Source organism: Corapipo altera, unplaced genomic scaffold (assembly GCF_003945725.1).
Source record: "Corapipo altera isolate COAL_440 unplaced genomic scaffold, ASM394572v1 2b, whole genome shotgun sequence".
Classification (NCBI taxonomy): Eukaryota; Metazoa; Chordata; class Aves; order Passeriformes; family Pipridae; genus Corapipo; species Corapipo altera.
Genome location: NW_020884874.1, coordinates 18,332,662 through 18,344,930, shown reverse-complemented (window position 1 = coordinate 18,344,930; position 12,269 = coordinate 18,332,662). Strand labels below are relative to the sequence as shown.

The window sequence follows — 12,269 nt, the reverse complement described above, 5'->3', positions numbered from 1 at the left end:
GTTTCTGGCCTAACTTTACAAACCAATGCTCCATTAAGATAGAAATCTTCCCTGATAAATGTATTGAAACAAAGATGAATCTACACTCTGATTAATGTAGAGATATGATTCCAAGATCTATTTTCACCCAATTGGACAGGGAGTTGGTTAAAGACATTGATCCATCCAAAGCCCACCATATGAAAAAATTGATGTTTTCAGCTTAGCCTGCACCACTGCCATGATCATATGGATGGCTGCAAAGAAGAGGGCTGGATTATGACTGCTTTGATTTAGGCTACTGTGGATTGCACTGCAGGGCTATAGCATGCAAGGTCTCTGCACTGCCCAGTGACAGGAGCTGGAGTTCTCTGCTAAGCCAGCAGTGCCATGATCAACAGTACTAATAGTCCTGGTGGGAAATTTGTGCTTTGGGGAGAAAAGTCAGTGTGATATCACTTACAAGACAAAATGACTTTTTTTCTATAGTCTTCTGAAGCAGTCCCTGTGTTGTACTGAACATCCTCAGTCTGATTGCTTTCTTTGTGGTATATGAGATTTCATTTTTGTGATTCATGAATTTTTAACCTTTACTTAATTCTTTTCCTGTTCTCACTATCTAGTAACATTGTATTTTTAATTTGATACCATTTTCTTAAAGATAATATAAAAGGGTTTGATTTCACAGGGATTCATTTCTAGAAGGTTTTCTTAGGAAAAAAAAGACATTTTCTTTTATGACTAAGTGTATTATTTCATGGCTTGTGCACTGTTGCCAGTAATAGCAAGAATGGAATCTTATCTGTGTTACTATTAAATCACCTTAAAGCACAGTCAAATTAACTTTCTTTTCTTCCTTTCAAATTGCCAAATAACTTGCACATCTGTAACAGAAAGAACTTGCTACTTCTGCTGAATCTTGCTGTTGAAGCAGGACAGCTCATTTTTCCAGTAGCACTGTAGATAACACAGATGAAAATATTTGAAGTTCATATAGTAAAAACTTGAATATTAGAAATGGCATATTTAATCAGAAGCACATGTATTAAAGAAAGAGTTGATTTTTTACAATATTCTTCAGAGTTAATTCCTACCAGAGGAGTTGGTCTGCTTAAAAAGCTCAAGAAATGGGCATGTTCAGAACCCTCGAAACTTCCCTTAATCCTGTTCAAACTTTAGAAGGTTGTCTGGCTTGTTCCCCTTTATTTACAGCTGACTAATGGTTGTGCAGGTTTTCTTCCTAGATCTTCTTATAAGGCCTTACTTCTACGCAATATGGGTTTTCTCTTGCATCTGCTGTACATTTGCATGTCTCCTAATCTTGCAGCTCCATGTGTCTTACTCTACAATAGATAGAAATGAGAACTGATATGTTGACCTTAAGATTCGCTCCTGCTTTGGTATTGGAATATTTTTCCCTTTCTTCCAGGTGTCTCTTTGAGCATTCAGTGCAATGGTTCATTCTAGCATGTGCCTGACAAATGTCAGCCATAATTCGTTGGCATTTTCTTCAGGGAATGGGGAGGGTGATAAAAGTGCTACCTTGGAGTCTTTCCCTATATGTTATTGAAAAGGTTCGTGGACAGCTGACGTTCTTTTCATGATAACTCAGTATTGGATCCAAGATGACATATTCTGGCTGCAATAAAGTTGCTTGAACGTATTTTTAATTGTTTTAAAAAAAGTTTGGTAGTAAGTGGAAAGAAAATAATAAAGTCTCTGCAAAGCATACAAAGATAAAACCAAACAAACAGAACATAAGAAATGCACATGGGATACTTTGCTGATATCTTCGGTATGCACAAATTCCTACTCATCACACTAGCAAATTTGAGACCTGGCTCTGTACAAAATGTGCCACACAGCTGTGATGTATAGATATGCATGTATCACATTCCTTACTCTTGTACTAAAATGTACTAAAATTAACCATAATTCTGATCTCAACGACATCCACACAGAGACCTGTCAAAGGCTGTGCTATTTGTATTCTGTGGTGCCATAGACTCTCTCACGAGTCAACATGTGAAGTAAATACAATAATTCACTCTTCATGTCTAATATGTTTTGATGTATAGGTTTATTCATTTAGAAGATTATAAATAGATTAATTTAGAATTCAAGACTACAGGAGCTTATTGTATTTTCTTGTGAAGCAAGCTGCGGGTAAATTAGTACATGTGCAATATGGATGTGCCAGCACAGGTGTGCTGGTCAGGAACTCACTCCATCTCTTGCTACTGTGTAACCAACTACATCCACCAGAAATCTGTACCATAGATAGGTCTTTAGCTTGATATGATTAAAATCCAAGATTTTTATCCTTTGGTCTTCAAGGATTTTACAGAAAATAGAAGTGTTGTCCTGTCCCATCCTAGGGAAATGCAATTTTCACGGATTTCATTACTTAGTTTCATTAACCACGGCTAGTTAAGTCCTAATGATAGACATTCATCCTAAGTGTATGAAGAAATGGGTCTCAGTGATTGGCTGTATTTATTAACAAGCAGAGATCACTCACACTTAGAACTGCTTCGAATAAATTATGCTGTAAATTACTCTCTTTAAAATGCTGCTGTTGGATTTTTTTTGTTGTTCTGACCTAGAGTTGATTGAAGAATATAAATATTCACAAATTTCACCAGGCTGAGCACTCTTCACTGGATAGTATTTTGATGCTAATGTAATAAATAGAATCATTAATGAAGACAAATATCAGCATCTGTGCTCAATCTTTCTTGTTGTCTCCAAAATGCTGCTAGAAGATTGGTGTGCTCTTTTTCTGACTCCTTTATCTATAGCATAGGAAAGTAAGTGAAATCACTTGTGAGAAGCATTTCAAAGTATTTATGTTTCCCACCCTTAATGCATATAATCTGATTTTTTAAAAAAAAAAGCCTCCAAGGTATAATCACTTCAAGTGTGCAACCTGTATTTCCATGTGCAAGTGGCCATTTTGCTGTAGAATTAGCCACCTGGAGCTAAATGTGCATATTGTTTTGCATGGCTATAGTTCACTTGACACTTTTTCAAGTTTTGGTATCTGCCTGTATGCTTTAGAAGTGCTCTAGAATGTTAGTCTTCTTTCGCAACGAAGTGACCTTGCCAACATTTTAATGTATCTCTTTCCTTTTACACTGCTTTTTAGATAAGGGAAGTATCTTTCTGCTTTACATCTGGTTTTATCTTTCAAGTTTTTGGAGACTTTTTTTCTGCCCTACTCTTTGCAAGGAGGTAAGAAGTGTGACAGAAAGGTGTGATTTTTAATTTACACCAGAGTTCTCAACAAATAATGACTTTTCACACTCTGTTCTTGCTGCTTAGCCTGGGGGAGGAGTTGTATGGCTACTGTTGTCATAGCGAATTAAATCCACTCATGTAATGCAGAAAGGCATTCCTCTCAAACTTAACCCCTTTAAGCTGCTGAACTTAAAAGGCCATAAGAGCATAAGTATGAAGTGCAGATCTTTTGGAGGGTGTCTGCTGTTGAAGAATGAAAATGGAAATGCTTTTATTCCAGGATTTTTTTTTTTTTTTGAGTGCAGATGCTAATGAGGTTTGTGGGGGTGAATCCTCTTGTTAGCCTACAGTTTGCTGCAGGCTTAGGGTATGGAAGGAAATGTTTGGCCAACGATGCCAGACACATGTATTCTCATCTGAAAAACTGACTCGAACAATGTCCTGTAGTGTTGTTTGCTGTGCATTGCAAGCATGGTCATGAAGCACTTGGTGCTCCTTTACGTAGTAGAGCTAAAACATATTAGTAAGAAAATCCCCGTCGGAGAGAGTTTTCTGCTACCGAGAAGTCTGCAGCGTGGAACAAGCTGTCTTTATCAGCAATCTTCCTCTGGGGAGTTTGCTGTTGTTTTCAGTATGCGATGTACCCCTCCCGTTATCCAAGTCAGTCCTTCGGACTGGAGGCACACAGTATGTGCAGGACGGATTCACCCAGAGGGTCGGTGTATGCATCCCGGCTCTCCTAGAGACCCCCTGCCCACCCTCTACCCTCCAAGGGTACCCGCTGCATCTTCCCAGGTAGCACTGGAGCCTGGGGAACAGAACTAGCAAACAAGAGGAGATGCAGTCCCCTCCCCTCCATCTTTATTGTCCCTAACTGTTGGTAATTGAGGGTTAAGTATTTGCTGTGTACCTGCCCTGGGTGGTGGTGCAGAGAGGGTTAAGGTGCTTGGTTGACTATAAAGGTATAGGTGACAGACTCTTATCTGATGGTGGGGTGGTTTGCTTTTTTTCCTTCTGTAAAACGTCAGCCATTTCCTGATGAGCCTTATGGTGGTGGTGAATTTCACACCTTTTTTCTTCTCTGTGAGGAAATCTGGGTGTTAATGGTACTGGAGCAGGTCGTGTTTTATAAGGAATGAGGCTGCCTCAGAGCAGAGAAAAAGCAGGGAAGGGAGAGGAGGTGAGGAAAGAGATCCAAGGAGACTGCCACATAACAGGCATTAGCTAGATTATTTTGCACTATTTCTATTCAGAACATGTAGATGTATCTTTATTTGCTAAGTGCATTTTTTTTCCTATGAAATGTTGGAGTTCAGTTTAGAGTTCAGCATAAAAATAAGCTTCTCTTTTAATTTCACAGGGAAATTTAGCACTGCAACAGCTGAAGATGGAAAATTGGTCGGTTGAGCAAGTCTGCAACTGGTTGAAAGAGAGAAATTTAGGAGAACTAGTTCCTAAGTTCCGTGGTAAGCATTTTTGTTGTTTGGAGGGGGGGCTTGTTTAGTAATTCTTGCTACACCTTTAATTGGCACTGCCTACCTTTATTGGGGGCATGTGTGTATATACTAACTTCAGACTTTTATAAAAATTTATTAGGGTGAGAACTGACATAGATCTGATAAATCAACGTAAGTGTACAGATTTATTATGAAGCCTCTGAGAAATCATGAGGGATGAGATTAAGCCTGTATATAAATAGAGACACCTCAAATCAGAACTGGCAGTTTAAAAGTCTTGACAGGGCCTATTTTATGTTGTATAAATCTTTTGAAATAATGCAACTGTAGTGTGTAAACATTTTATGTCTGAGCATATAAACACTCTGCAAAAGAGTGCACAAGAAACTGTTATGTGAACAGCCTATTTATTGTGTGTTCTCTTAAAAAACTTGCCTTCCTTCATTAACAAGTGACAGTCTCCTGTGGTTTAAGCAAGGCCTGATTTAAAGCATTAAAACAGTCACCTCTCTGCCTCTGCGTATTTCAGACTTGGCTTTTTGTTAGGGGAAGGTATGTGACCAGTGATTCCTGGCACTGCTTAGGAAAAGACAGTAGCAGTTGAAAATGACAGCTGGCAGTAGAAAGCATCTTTACCTTTGACCTGTCTTCCATCATGTTTTTAGGCATATAGAATGTAACTGTAACTGTAAAGTTATTTTACAGTATGTCTTTTATCCCCTTCAATCTGCAGAAGAAGAAGTAAGTGGTGCAGCTCTTCTGGCACTTAATGATCGTATGGTGCAACAGCTGGTGAAAAAGATTGGGCATCAGGCAGTGCTGATGGACCTGATTAAAAAATACCATCAACAAAAAAGTGGGCTGGATTCCCTTACAGGCTGTTGTGAAACCGCTTCTCAAAAATTTCCGGAAGTAATCAGTGGGTGAGTTTGTACATGGCACAGAATATATCAGTCTAGGTATAGCTGTGTTCTTTTCATGGCATTTTAAAACTGGCATTTACTAGCTCTTCAGCTGTGACTTTTTTTTAAATTTTAAGTATCTGTAACAACATGTGAAATACAAAATTAGATACTACCTTGTGGTTTTAAATAGGGCATCAACATTCCAGAACAATGCCATTAATTAACTTAAACTTTTCTTCATATCCGGTTCTAGGACCTAGTTTTCATTTGGACAAAGCACTATCAAACTTTCACTATACCTAAAATTTTCACTATTTACAATATTAAGCTTTTGAAGAACTTACTTTTAAATGCTTGCAAATCTTGGAGTAAAATAATGATTTAGCCAGAGATAGTATTTGTGTCACAGGTGTATTGAAATTCAGTTTCTCAAAGGAAACTCTGAATTTGATCTTGCAGTTACAATAGTATGAGGGCACAGCTTTGCTGTGCAGTTCTGCAGACTCCAAAAAAATTAAGAGCTTAAAATATCAAATGTTAGTGAATATAATTTACGTTAAAATCTTTCCCTACCTAGCCTCCTTCCTGGAAAATAAGGTGCTGGCATCCTTCTATTTACAGGGAAGTTGAGTAAATAAGCTGCTGTTTCTGAAAACTTTTCTGTGTCACCAAGAATGACAGAATAAAGACCAAGCATGTTTAGGATGCATTCAGTCATATATTTTTAGGATGAGTAAAAGGTCAATATATTCTGTCCAGTTTGGGGTATAAAATGATGGAAAAGCTCCTGTAGTAAAAGTAGCATTTTGTCATAAAACTAAAAGATGTATCCTCATAAGCAGGTAGCTGCAACTCTCTTTTCTTAACTCTGCAGTGCTTGTCTTAGTGATGTAGCATAAAATTATTTTGTCTATTTACTACATTTTGAACAAAATCCTGTAAGAATAATTTCTTTTGGTCTAGTTCAAGAACTCCTGACTAAAGTGCATGAGACACTGTTTTGAACAAATTCAAAATTCATTGTTCCACCATGTATGTGAACACACATTTCCTCCATCACTTAGTAATGTTAGGCTGAATTGCAGTGATTAAAGTCACCATGGCAGGGTTTGCAGTTAGTAGGACCCATGGCTGAGTGTGTGGTCGCACAATGGCAGGGAAACACTGGTGAAAACTGAGTGTGTGTGTTCCTAGCCCTTCTCCTGTGGTGCTTGAACCCAGGTGAAAACCAAGCACCTTTTCTGTTTTGCAGAATTATTTCTCAGTCAGGCCCGTTTCCAGAACCAGCTCACACCACCAGGACTAGTGACAGGGTTGAGAAGGCATTGCTCAGGGCAGGGGAGAAAGCAGCATCATCACTGTGTCCTTCTGAGTCAGCTGAAGTCACTGTGGAGCTTCCAAGAGCTCTCAGCAGTGTTTCCCTGTTGTATTTCTCAGGTGAATGCTATCCCCACTGCTTGTTGGTGCACTCCTGGCTGCAGCCTCTTTATTCTGATGTCCTTAGCACGTCTTTTGACTGTGTAAATTGTGCTGAACTCATCTCCATGCTAGAAACAGAAATGAAGTCGTTGGTTGGACATGGAGTTTTGAGTACAATAGGTGAACACTTTCTGTGTGGAAGTAATAAATTTTTGAAAGGACACTAAGTGTGACTTACATCTCCAGCAGTTTGGTTTAGGACACGGAAATAGCATCTTGTGTCTGTCACTGGTAAGGTGGATATGTTGTAAATCATAGGAATTGTGTTAATGTGTGTGTGAGGAGTTCAAAAAGTAAATTTCACAAGGTAAATATTAAGATGCTTTCCAGTTTCACAATCAGTTGTTTCTAGGAGCCACGCAGAAAACATAATAGGGTTTTTTTTTGTTTGTTTGCTTTAACTGCATAGATGAAAAATATTGATTCATAGAAAAGGAAAACTCCCCTTATAAATTTGGTAAACTAATGTCACTTCCAATAACAGCCTTTCATATGTTGAGTGCAGCTGAGGCCAGAAGAGTTTCTAAAGCATCTTTAGAGTTTGGATGTTCTGAAGAGATGAAGATTAGAAAAAAAAAAGTGGTTGATGACTGCCATGAATTCTTGGCAGCATAACAGTATCCCCTATCTAAGCTCTGCTTATCCCTCAGTACAGGGTAAAACTGTTGATGTTGGCTTCTATCAACAAAACAAGAAATAACAGGAATATGAGGAGGAAGAGAAGTGGACACAACTGTTAAGTGGAAAGCAATGGTTTGGTCTGGCACATAGCAAAGTCTGTATCTGGAGTTTTTGGTGTTAGTGACGAGCTAGAGTTGAAGTAAATAACCATGAACAGTGGACTGTGAGACCATTGGACTGGCATTTGGAGCTGACTTGAAGCTTTGGGCTTAACCTCTAGAAAAAAGAAATTTTCAAGGTTCTGGTTAAATAGAAACTTACTTGCAATACTGTGTAAATAGTTCTTTCAGCCTACACCTTTAAAGCTGTACTGGTTAGTTACTCCCAGAGATTAGGAGATGCCAGGCTATGAGGATAGCAGTTATCCTCTGAGAAGGTTGGTTTTTCTTGGGTTTTTCAATGTATAACAATTAGAATATCACTAGGCAGTACTATATATATTTTTCCTTTTAATTTGTCAGAGTCTGATAGTTGAACTGATTGACTAGGAGACATTAGCATCATGCAAAATCATGACTATTCAATACGTTAATTTTTCTCCCTTTCTATTTGTGCCACTGGTATTTTAGAACCCTGAAGATCCTCTTTTCTGTAAGCTGCACAAGACCTGACAGTAAATTTTTTGGTTTTGTTTTTTTCTTTCAGGGCTACTGACAGACAGATGTTAAATTCTTCTGGTCATGTAGAGCAGAAAAAATATCTGTGCTCAAGTGAAAATGAAAAAGGACTAATTGATCACAGGGTGCTAAAGCAGAAGTGAGTTTATAATATATTCATTACATTTTCATTACCTTTTGAAAATGATGTAAACACTTCTTTTTGCTTCATTTATACTTTACAAAAAGTGTTCTTAATTATTGGAGGCCAGGTTCTGCTATATCCAGGTATATTTAGAAAACAGCAGAAACAAAAATTTATTAGGATTTGGCTGAATGAAAAAACCTGATGATGTGTTTTCTACCCTCCATCCTCAGTCCTGCTCACTGTTTCATGTTACCTCATGCAGAGGGCAAGACACAGGTTTGTCTTTATTTATCTAATTTTTAAAAATTGTCTTTTACAGATGTGTTTTCAACAGCAATCTGACAAATTAGTCATTACAGACTGGAGTATGGCTATTAAAAAAATTGTGTGCTTGAGGCACCTTAAATATAGCATTAGTGAAGGTAGGCATGCTGATTCCATTTGGATGCTCATTTTCCTTGGGTATGAAAACTAGCATCCCTTAGAAACTGGAGGCAAGACAAGGTGTAGGGTTTTTTCTTTCTGTTTTTTTTTCCCTCCTGGAGAAAAAAAAACTCTCTCCCAGCGGAGATCTTCCTGCAAAAATGTCTATTTTATCACTTTAACAAGGAGTTAGTGATAAGACTGACTGGGAACAGAGGAAAGAGTTTACTGAATCACATAGTTAATGCTTTTAAAATAAAGTCTTGCTATTTCTGTTCTTTAAAAGAACAAACCAAAAACTCCAAATTCAAAGATCCCGTCAGCATTGTTATTGAAGAAACAAACCCAAATCACTTAAACCCTCAGAATAAACTACTAATATGGTCTTGCAATGATGGGTTTTAGTCTGTGCTTCCGAACAATGCTTATTTTTAATTAATTATGACTAATTTGCCTTGTGCTGTATAAAGAGTTTTAAATGGGTTGTGTGAATCAGTGTAACCAGGAACAGGAATAGACTGACTTTAGGAAATGTTCTCAGCAAATATTGTCATTACAAAGCATTCAAAGCCCCATAATGGTCTATTAAGGGAAAGGGACTGCTAAAGAGCAGTGCCAGTTTAGCTCAGGGCAGAGAAGAAGAGAGGGCAAGTCTACTGCTGTAAATGAAGTGCCCCTTCTCAGAGAAGCAGATGTCGTAGAAGTCAGTGGAGTTGTGATGATTTGTAGTCTTGAAGATCTGAGTAAATTTGATGAGGGCTTCTTTCTAAAGTTCAAATGAAAATCTGGCAAACACCTTTCTCAGAAACAGCTGTTTTATCTAAGAATGAGGATGGAGTTAAACAGCCATTGCATCCATTAACTGCTGCACTAGGTTCATCCAAAGCTAAATACTATTTTTAGAGATCAATGCTGTTTAAATATGTCTATGACTTGACCTACGCTGATAAATGTCTTATGATAGAATTAAGGTTTGATTTTTTTTTTTTTGGTTTTCCTTTTCTTTTCCTTTCCCTGCAGTATTCACTTACTGTATTTTCAACAACCAATGGAAAATTTTAATGTTTCATATGCTTGAGGGAATTACGAAAGCTGTAAGCAGGTTATGAAGGGTTGAACAAGGTGTTTGTTTTAGAAAAACTATTACAAGAACAGAAAAAGTATCTTTGACTGTAATATAATGACAGATTCTTAGCCAAGAGCATAAAAGTAACACACACACACACCCCCCTGCTAATAAACTTAGTTTGAAAACTGGGTGAGCTGGTTGGTCTGTTTGTTTTTCACTCAAGTTCCAGTTTATGGATTTAGGTGCCCTGGTGAAAAAGGGTTTTTCACATCAGTTTAATTAATGGTGGCTATTTTTTGTATTTTGGCATAATGTCAGTTGATATTTCTGATAGATCAATAGTGTGTTGTTTCTACTGTTTTTAAGTCTGTGCATTTGTTTCTCTCCTGTAGTCTCTCAACTAGCAGGGAAAGGAAAGCTGTAGTAATATATGGAGGTTGTTTTGCAAAGAAAACACTCTGGACTGTCTTATTCTGATAAGGGAGGGTAGGGACCCATTTCTCATCAGCGAGGCCAGAATTGGAAGAGCAGCTAAGAACAAGGTTGACTTCCACTTTTACTTAGTGGGTGTTCCCACATCCACTGTAGAGCAGTTAATATAAGCACTTCTAGAGTCTGTTCAGCCAGGGGGTTAGTTTAATGTGATGGGATTGGTTTCAATGTACAGTTTAAATTATTGATATTTAGCTAGGATTATACTTATAGCCTCATTAATTTAATCCAATCTGTAAAAGAAGAACTTGAAATTTGTGGGTTAGTTTTTGTTTGTTTGTTTGTTTGTTTAATTATTATTTTTAAGTGGTGTTGGGTTTTTTGTGGTTTGGTTTTGGTTTTCTTTCTGTTTTCCCAAAAGATCCATGGAACTACTGCTTCAATAACTGCATGGTTTTGCTTGAAGTGAATTCATGGGTGCTTTTATGGATTATTAATGCTGTGAATTGGCTCAAAGTTTCTTTATGTTTCCTGTGTAGGTAGTCCTAACAACTGTGTTAAATACACTTTTCAATATTACTAAATCTTACCAAAATATCAAAGAAGATTGTTTAAACATAAAAATAAAGAGTAAGTGGATGAAGCAATTGTATAATTTTACTTTTCTTGTATTGAAATTGTGCATACATATAACCAGATGAGGTTTGCAAGCTACTCCAGTGAACTAACTTTTTGCTAGAAATGACAGAAGTAATAACAGACAGTTTTTTGTTAACCTACCAAGAAGATTAATCTTGAAATAGCGCTTGTCTGTGAAGACAATAAGATAGCTACAGAGGACAATTCAATAGATACGTTTCCCATATTCCTGCTTTTCTGTATTGGAGTACTAGCAGTTTTATGGCTTCTGGAAGCCTGGTGTTTATCTTGTTGCTAAGACAGAGGCTTGCACTACTTGTAAATACTTGATACTGCTGTGAAAAAGCAACTTTTTATTGGTTGGTTTATACGTTCTGTCTGCTTTTCCTCAACATGTTTGCTTAGCAAATGACATCCCTAATGTATCTCTTTTTTACTGTTTCCAATATGATGGCCCAGCTGTTTTCCTTCAAGAGGGATGTCCTGGTACATGTTTATTTGTACATTTATTTCTTCTGTAAAAACATGTTCTGTAGCTCTTAAGTGCGGTGTAACAGATTTACTGCCTGAACGCCTTGGAGTAATTTTCTCAGAACACAAGCAGGATAACGGATCTTCCATCCGGCCTTGACAGGTTTGAACTTTCCTATTTGCTGTGAATTTGGAAGAATTTGAATTTGCTGTGAAGTGCTCAACTGAACCTCAGCCTGCTAAGTGCTCATATACCAATAAAGCTATTGCCAGCAGTGACAGAATACTGGTGCTGGTGCCTACATATATTTGAGCTGGTAGCAAGGACAATGAATTGGAAGATTCATCTGAAAACAAATTTGGCATCCATCTTCATGTCCATGATGGGCCTGCATGGGTCATCCATTTCCTCAGTGGAGGAATTCTCCTTAACTAGGGCAGTGTCTCATCTATTTCAGTCAGGCTACAGCCCTCACTGCTGGGTAGCTGCATCTGAAGTGTCTTTTAGTTTTGATATGTCATTCTGCTAATGATCTTTATAGAACTCTTTCCTTTGCTTCCCCATTACCCATATAGAAGTATTGTTGGTCTGTTTGATGTGTTTTATCAGAAATACACTTATGCTTGTGCTTTAAGAAGAAAAGAAAATTTTAAAAGGAAAACAGAGAAAGAGCAGCTAGCCTGAAAAATTGTCACTTAGTCAACTACTTCGGATGATTTTCCTCCATTTATACAAGAGAACAAATATTA

The 12,269-nt window shown here is 37.6% G+C and overlaps 1 protein-coding gene across 1 annotated transcript in view; it reads left to right on the top strand.

Moving 5' to 3' along the window:
• Positions 1-3,765: 3,765 nt before the first annotated feature.
• Positions 3,766-12,269, top strand: part of SAMD3 (sterile alpha motif domain containing 3) — a 35,629-nt gene continuing 27,125 nt past the window's right edge. The window contains exons 1-4 of the mRNA XM_027633928.1: positions 3,766-3,906; positions 4,580-4,685; positions 5,410-5,599; positions 8,387-8,497. Of these exons, the coding sequence (XP_027489729.1) occupies positions 3,853-3,906; positions 4,580-4,685; positions 5,410-5,599; positions 8,387-8,497 (461 nt within the window). The 5' untranslated portion in view covers positions 3,766-3,852. The remainder of the gene's footprint in view (positions 3,907-4,579; positions 4,686-5,409; positions 5,600-8,386; positions 8,498-12,269) is intronic.